At 37.9% G+C, this 8756-nt stretch overlaps 1 protein-coding gene across 1 annotated transcript; it reads right to left on the bottom strand.

Annotated features, from left to right (window-relative positions):
- Nucleotides 1-3212: 3212 nt before the first annotated feature.
- LOC131332988 (uncharacterized) lies at nucleotides 3213-7542 on the bottom strand. The gene is made up of 6 exons (XM_058367291.1): nucleotides 7327-7542; nucleotides 6207-6419; nucleotides 5293-5326; nucleotides 4974-5184; nucleotides 4123-4403; nucleotides 3213-3821 (listed from the first exon to the last, which is right to left on the bottom strand). The coding sequence occupies exons 1-6, from the start codon at nucleotides 7509-7511 to the stop codon at nucleotides 3321-3323; spliced, it is 1425 nt and encodes a 474-aa protein (XP_058223274.1). The 5' UTR covers nucleotides 7512-7542; the 3' UTR covers nucleotides 3213-3320.
- Between the last annotated feature and the right edge of the window lie 1214 nt (nucleotides 7543-8756).

Genomic DNA, 8756 nt, shown 5'->3' with positions numbered 1-8756 from the left:
CACTATGATGAAAATATGTCAGAGTTACAAAAGGAGGCAGCCCTAGCTTTGTTTTTATATGTGCAAGCAAGCTAATACTAGAAAACCCTAAAAAACGCTAAAACCTGAGTTGGGCGGGACCCAAAACCTTCCGGATCATTTTTTACTGCAACTCTAAAATTGTCTTCACATCTCAACAAAATTTCCTCGCCACTTTTTCATCACCAAATATTTTTTTTCTTAGAGTGAACTTTCTTTGATTTGCAAAAGATCAAGAATTTCTATTCTAGTAATCCAGGTTCCCAATCAATGGTTCTGCATCTAATTACATATTCCAAATGCGTGCGTTTATTTACAGAAGACAAATTGACCTTTAAATTAAGTCACTTTGGGTGTTGTTTTTGCATTGGTTGGATTTTTATCTCTCTGGGTGTTGGTTTTCCTTTTAAATTTATCAAAGATGCTACATGCACAATGGCTGTGCAATACATCAAACACAATCAATCTCTATTTGTCCATTATTGTAATAAATGGTCAAAATTCGTTCAAACTTTACCTTGGAAGAGTTAAACTTTTCATTGGAAGAGTTTTTTTTTTAAATCTAGAGCGTTCAAACACATCTGAACGGTTAGAATTTGTTACACAACACACACAACGGTTGTGTGAGTATCATTTCCGTAAATTTATATGTCTTAGGGCATGTTCCAGAACTAAAAAAAGGTCCTTATTTTTTAAGAAGGCAATTTCAAGCTCAAAAATTATGGGTTTATTGAAATCTAAAAATATGCAATATGGATCTTGTTTGAAAGATCTTGATAAGATCATTATACGATGCAAAAAAAATTGAAAATTTATTTTTCATTTACATTATTTTTGAATTTGAAAATGTGAAATAAGCTACTTATTTTTTAAGATGGTTTCTAGAAGGATATGATTGTCGGAACGTGGTTGTGCCTTCTATCAAATGGGGGATGGTTCTGTGCAGTAGTGTGCGCAGCACTGTGCTGCGTACTTCCACGCGAGCCATCGGACGACGGGTCGGATCTCATCTCGGCAAGGAACGGCTCTCGATGGCTGGTTGTCGAGATGAGATCCGAGCCATCAAATGAACGATCCAATGGCTCGGAGGTGCGCAGCATGATGCTGTACACCTCATTGCACGGCACCAACCCGAAGTCCGCCTTCTATGAGGTTATGCTCCTGTTCCGGCTTGATGCCTCATAATTAGGGTTCTTTTCATTTTTTTATTTATTTTCAAAGATTAATAAAATGTTAAGAAAAATAAAGCAATGCAAAAACACCATCCATTTAAATAATTGCAACTAGCATCGTACCCATTCAATGTATAGAGAATAAAAAAATTCTTAACTTTAAAAGAAAAATCGAAGGCATAAATGGTAATCATTTTGACAATCAGAGTTCCCACCAAGCATTTTGTTGGTCCTTTGGATTACTTACTCCAGTAGACATGTGTCGATTTATTAAGCGAGTCAATGTTGTTAAAGCAATTGATGGAAAAAAATATACTTGACATTAAAAGAAAAATGGTACCAAATCTTAAAGCTCCACTCAGCACATGTCTACAAATTTATATAATTTCTTTTCAATTTTTTCCACTAATCATCAAAAAATACTAGAAAATAAGGTTGGAAAGAATTTTAACGAAAATCTCATTAAGACAAAAAAGAAAAAAGAAAAGAAAAGGGACTCTAATACTTACCAGGCTGTGCGGGCCTGATATTGTATTTTTCCGGGCCTAGTACCATACCAAGAAACCAGGTTGAAAAATCGTCCAAGCCCAATGGAAACCAGATTCGTCGCTCGGCCATCTCCAACGTGTTTGGAGGGCCCATTAATTTTTGATTTTGGGTCTAGACTCTGCCCTGTTCGTTTTGGGGTCCCGAAACCCCTAGACATAGTCTCTAATAAATTTTTTCTATTTATCTCTCTCCCTTTATTACTTTAAAAAACCTCCCTCAAAATCCGAACCGAACAAGGTCGAGAGTTTGAGGAATAGGGATTATTCTCACGAGATCCCCATAGCCATGAACACACAACCAAACAACGTGGTTGAACTTCGCATTTTGAATGAAGAGGTTGTACTTGGCATCTTGAACATGTGATTGCGAGGTTAAAGGACCAAGAACACGACACCGATTCTGTAAACGTTTCGTGAGTTCGAATTTTGCTTCTGCCTTCTTGAATGCGCGAGGTTGAAAGGCCAAGACCACAATGGCGTTTTGAAAAATTGGTACCTGGCGCCTCGAGGACACGATCGAGTCTTGAGGTCTTGGAACAACTTGCTGTCCTGCACCATTTCATGTTGGATCGGCCCAATTTTCACTGGACCATGTCTTTTTTTTTTTGGTTGTTGTCAATCGATAGAAGATATCGTTTACATAGTTTAGATTATGTAGAGATATAGTAATTTATGAGTCGGCCATTGAGGCAATAGTTTAGATTATGTAGAGATATAGTAATTTATGAGTCGGCCATTGAGGCAATCTCTATTTTGTAGATTGTGAAACATTTTTTAATTGGAGACTCGGGCCTGCGATGGGACCAATCAAGGATTCTCTTATGCGATAATTTCTTGCGTGGTCTCTCATTTAGCTCAAAATGAAACTTATCACGAGTCTTCTTTAATGATTCGAAATGTTCATCTTATAGATTCTACGCGTAAATTATACCTTGAAAAATGAAATTGCAGATTGCTCGAACAATGGCATATAGCGACCAAAGTGACTGCAGGCCCAGTCCTCTCAAGTCAAGTCAAATTTTTTTCGAACAAACTCTCAAGTCAATTGACCACAATTATTTCAGAAACTGTTTTCCTTTTCTCCGGAAAATCAACTCAACGAACCAAAGCATTGAACATAAAACAATCATCTTCCTTGTTTCATAAACCGAAATAAAACAGCAACCATATACCGAGTAAGATGCAAACGAATCGCATTGCTTGCGAGCATCTCATGGCTCGGCTCGACTCGTTTAATAAACAAGTCGAGCTCGAGCTCGAGTTTTAAGCTCATTTAGTAAATGAGCCGAGGTCGAATACTACAAAATTCGACTCGGCTAGGCTCGTTTGCACGGGTTTTTGCTAACAACGAATCAAAAAAAAAGAAAAAAAAGACAGCATAATAAGCATATGTGAATCCAAATATAACAACTACAGAGCTGAGAAGTGAGAACATGAGAAGAAAAACGACCAACAAATAAGTAGAAGAAAATGGATAGTGTATATGGTCTGAAAATCCCCACACAGCCTAAAAAGTTACACTTAAGTGTCAAGCACAAAATCAAATTTTTGGTGGTGTTTTGAAGGATTATTGGTACCATAATTAGACCAATATATCGAAATTCTGGCCGGCGAGATTGGGAGGTTGAGCAAACAAGCCATCCGGGTTAACGAACCCTTGATCCTCTTCCAATCCCCCAAGGATAGTATCCAAATCATCGAAAGCATCATCCGGCTGATATAACCTGCAATTGTCTTCCAGCCCCCAAAGGGAAGTATCCAAATCAGCCGAGAAGTCATCCTCTTGAAAATACTTGTTGTCCAGGTGCTGGAAAGCAGGATATCTCACCTCAGCTGGTCGAGTCTCGTCATTGAGAATCGGTTGATCAGGAACAGCGATCGAGGCATGATCCGGGAGGAAACCATCCGTGGATCGCGAGGTTTGCAAAAGTTTAGTCGATTGAACGCATACGTCGTCGTGTTCGGAGCTTTCGAACATCAGATCATTTTCTTCAACAGAGGAAGCGAGCAGAGTTGTGGGATCGGCACCCTCCTTCCCTTTTCCTGGTTCTTTCTTGTAAATCTTACATAAAACACAATCCAACTGCAAGAAAAATAGTCAAGTAAGTACTGCATGAAAAAACAAAGTCATATTTTATGAATATGAAAAGGGTTTGGATTCTTTCAAGTCCAAGGTTTGGACTTGACCGGACAATCTACATTTGAACCAAACACTGGTATAACTAATCATTTGGATTTGTTGAGTGAACTCTTACCGATAAAAATAGTCTCTAAACAAATCCAAATTATTGTTTATAGCAATAAATAATTCAAATTTGGCCTATCACGGGATCCGATGCTTTATGAAAACCTAGTAAAATTGAGTAAGGAATAGTAATTAATACCGTCATATCATTCTCTCCATCTTTAGTTCTTGAAGGCTTATCGACTATAAACTCGTGCATGATCCAATTTGTCTTAATACCCTCTCGTGGCTTTCCAAGATAGAAAACCAATGCCCTTTTATACCCAACTTCTTGACCTTTATGGTGCACGGGCATGTCTGCTCCTGTGGCTTTCCAGTATCCATCACTCGCTGTTCGATTAGGTCGTATTCCGTTGGGATATTTTCGTTCCCTTGTTGTGAAGAAGTACCAATGTTTATCCCCTAACGGTGGATAACGACCTGCGATTAATTCAAATAATGCACGTGAAATTTTGAAAGAACGATTAGAAGAAAGGGAAAAAAAAACTCATACCAAAAGTTTCATTTATGCCTGATGGTTTAAGCTTTTTAAAAGTTTACATGATACATACGTTATACTATTTGAATTATTCTGCATTTAATAAAATATATCATCACAATTATTTCTTTCCTCAGCTTTTTATTTGGACGGTTCAAATATCCATAAGAATCTGGCCTTTGAACTATACTTTTGAAAACTCCAATTAATTAATTTAACGTTTGAAGCCCAACAATTAAAGAATTTTGAGCCATTAAAAAAAAAACTCTTCGAATACAAAGTACTCATATCAAGCATTGAGAAATTGCAAATAAGAGAACATATAAAACTTGTTATTCGAATATGGAAAAAAAAAAATGAAATCATAACTAAGCAAGAAAATAATGGTAGAACAATTTAAAAAATGATTATGAATCTTAATTTCTGTAACCTTATACAAAGTATCCAATTTCCGTGAGCTGACGGGGATGTCATTGACGATGGACAAGAGCTGGGGAGTGCTCCGGCCATACCGGAGTCGATGCCGGTGGGGGCGGGAGGGTAGTTGTTGTGGGATTTAGGAGGGTTTGGTGGGTAATTGTTGTTTTTGGGGTGGCGGTGGGTTTGAGGGGGGAGGAGGCAGAGGTGGAGGCGGAGGCGGATTTGAGGGGGAGGAGGCAGAGGCGGAGGCGAGGAGGAGAAGTAGGCAAAACAAGTGGGAGTAGTAGAGGAAGAGAACAAATCCTAGTAAGGAAATCGGGATAAAAACCAACAATCATCTACGAATCATGAAAATATTGGGTGCTCCTAGGACACCGTCATGGCATGTCCCAAGCACATTCACAAGCAGACATTCACGAGGAACCCACAACTAAGTGCATCAATCCTGCATGAACGTATATTTGTGGATAGGGTTGGGACATCACACGTGACGGAGCTCCATGATCACCAAATAATTAATCATAATTCATAGATTACATCAAGTCGAACCGGAGGAAGAAATTAAAGAATGATTTAAGTCACGATAAGAACAGAGATTTGAAATGATACAAACTCCTATTCATTTTATTGTGCGCGAATTCAAATTTGTTCAAATTACAAAATCATAGATTATAATTTTTGGATTTATTGATTCGAGATGAACGATTAAACTTAATTAAAAAATTACGCAATTTTAATAAAAAAAAAAAAAAAGTTAACAAAAAGTATCATTCAATTAATTTTGGCGAACCACCCCTCAATCCAATGGATGCATGTGTGTTTAAATACTTACAAACTGCTATAATGAAAAAAAAAAAATCTATTTTTAAGGTAGCCTGGCTTAGACCTATGTTCAGTGTTTGCAACCAAACGGGGAATGGAGGGAGTGGAGGTTTGAATCAATTTTGGGACCAAAACGGTGTAGTATGGGGTCACTGTGCCTATGCCCTCGGTCGACCTGAGTGAGGCGTCGTGCATAGGATCCTTTTAACTTTCGTGATTCATTTCTAAAGATTAATAAAAAAAAAAATTTTTTGGTTAAAAAAAAAACATGCATGTGATGTTCACATCGATCTATGATGTGCCACAATAACTTATTTTCTTATGGGATAATTTGTGATGATCATATCAATCTATAATGGGCCGCTACATCCCCGGTCGAAATTTCTTCGAAAGCCTGTTGAATAATATTCTTTTCAAAACCCTAAAACTAATTATCCAAAACTTGAACTAGAGAACCTTTCCGTAAACCCTAGAACATAAGATCAACCTACACAAGCTGCTACATGTGCCTTAAAACAACCAAAAGATACGAATAAGCACAGACAGAGAGAGAAGAACCTGTAAGGTAGTTCGGATTGTGCTCGTAAAGATTTACATCTATGATTCCGTCATGCGGCAACGCCTCGTTATCGATCTTCTTCTTCAAGTAGAAGAAGATGAGCTCCCCGTCGTACGGGCAGAACCTGTACCCAGGCGGGATAACTTGGGACTGGCTCCTGTTTTTTTTTTACATACATGAACAAGAAAAAAAAAATTATCAAAAGGGTAGAAAGAAATAACATTGTAAACAAAGCCGTGAAATGGTTTAATTATCTCTATCACCCGTAACAGTCAAATATCGGCCGTAACGTTGAACCAAAATTTTCAAGTATTCAACTAGCCATGTCCCAACAAGAGCTCGCATAAATTATCCGATCCTTCCACCACTGCAACATCCAATTGTTATCTTCTTCAATCACAAAATCTGGGGAATGGGGGAACCATAGTATGGGCGAGAAACAAAAAACAAAAAATACCATAAGAAAAACTATGTCCGTCCGTTCGGCAATTCAACGGTTCAAATCTTATCTCTACTGTGTAGCATTCGAGCCCTTCATTACTGCGATGAGATGAGATTTGAACCGTTAAATTGTAGAACGGACGGCTCAGACCCCGTTGCGTTTTATAGTAGCAGTAGATTCGGTCTCTTGCCCACTATTCTTTTTTCTTCTTTTTTTCTTGGCCACTATTCAGTGCTTATAATGGTTGTACGTTACTTCCGTGATAGCAGCAGCCCTTGTATTTGCAATGGTATCCTGAATCTACTGCTACTATAAGGCACAGTTTTTCTTATGGTAATTTTTATTTTTGGCCCATACTACGGTTCCACTATTCCTCAGATTTTCAAATTGATAAGTAACGCGAACTGGCCATACGCATGGAATTTTTCATCTCACCGGTGTATCGGGAGGTATAACGCTTTTAAGAGGCTAAAAAAAACAGTTACATAACAGCCTATTTTTAAAACCCTAGTTCTAGATTTCCGAAAAAAATAACAATGTATACATCGTACTCCGGCACTATATATGTTAGTAACCAAAAATAAATAAAAAGAAAGGGAAAAAGAAAACCAAATATCGGTACCCATTAAAGTGGATGAAGTTGCTATTGATGTCGCCAAAAGTTTGGTCTTCTTCTTCTTGCTCTTGATTTGTGGGAATGAAACTATCGTTATGGATAGTTGCAATAGCCTGGAATTTCGACTGAGTTTGCTCATTGGAGGCCATGATTAGACGTCTTTTTGCAGGAGACTCGAAAGGAGAAGACATTGAAGCGCGATAGAATTGTGTTCAATGGACTCTCTCTCTAGAATTCTTTGGGAAGAAGAGTTTCGTAGATGATAATAGACTCTAGTTTAAATAGAAGAATATGATATATTAACAAAGTTTTCTCTTTGATGTATATCACTTCAATTAATGTTAACTAATCCTTGGATATATTTCACTTGCTATTAAATCCATATTGTTATTGGAATGGACCAACAATTATACTATTTGTAATTGACAACTATACCGTGACCTTCACGGTGATATGCATGGCACGCACCCCTGGCTCACTCCAGTCCAAAATTTGTCCGTATAGAATTGTGTTCCTCCGTTCTCTCTCCTCCATCCCCGCCCAAACCATCTCTCCAAACCCGACCACCACCACCGACACACCCCGTCCCCACCACCACTGACGGTCGGACGGGCCACCACTGACGGTCATAAATTTCCTCACCGCCATTTCGTCACTAAATTTTTATTTTTTTATTTCCTATACGGTGAACTTTCTTTGATTTGCAAATTAAAGATCAAGAATTTCTATTCTAGTAATCCAGGTTCCCAATCAATGGTTTTGCATCTAATTACATATATACCAAATGCGTGCGTTGATTTGCAGAAGACGAACTGACCTTTAAATTAAGAATTACTATCATACTTAGATGTCTCTTTGGGTGTTGTTTTTGCATCGGTTGGATTTTGTAGAGCTTTGGGTGTTGGTTTTCTTTTTAAACTTATGCCTTAATTGGCTTCTTGTCAACCTTAAGTTGTTATTTCTCTCCCTTTGAATCCTGAAAGCACATGATTGTCGGAACTTGTGCCTTCTATGAGGTTATGCTCCTCTTTCGGCTTGGTGCCTCATACTTAGAATTCTTTTAATATTTGTAATTTATTTTTTTTAAATTTCTTTTGCTATTAAAAAAAAAATAGAGCAATGCAAAACAACCTTCCATCCTTGGTCTCTTCGCCTATGGGCTTGGAAGGCAAGCTACCTAGCTTGATGGGCCTCCAATTCGCTATGCTCAGCAGCTCCAACAAGCTCGTCAGTTTATTGCCGCCTAAAACTCTGCCAAGAAAGCGCTGCTTTACGTTTGATCATTTAAATAAGTGCAATTAGAGTTGTGTCTGTTCGTTGCACAAGAAATAAATAAAAAACTCATTCTTTTCTTATTGTTTTGTGCATTGAACGGACACAACACTTGTTAATAAGGAAAATACCAATCAAGAGATGTGTGGAGTCTGCGGACTATT

The sequence above is a fragment of the Rhododendron vialii genome, chromosome 7a, assembly GCF_030253575.1.
Source record: "Rhododendron vialii isolate Sample 1 chromosome 7a, ASM3025357v1".
Lineage (NCBI taxonomy): Eukaryota > Viridiplantae > Streptophyta > Magnoliopsida > Ericales > Ericaceae > Rhododendron > Rhododendron vialii.
Note: the sequence above shows the minus strand (reverse complement) of the source record. Positions and strands in the feature narration are given on the sequence as shown.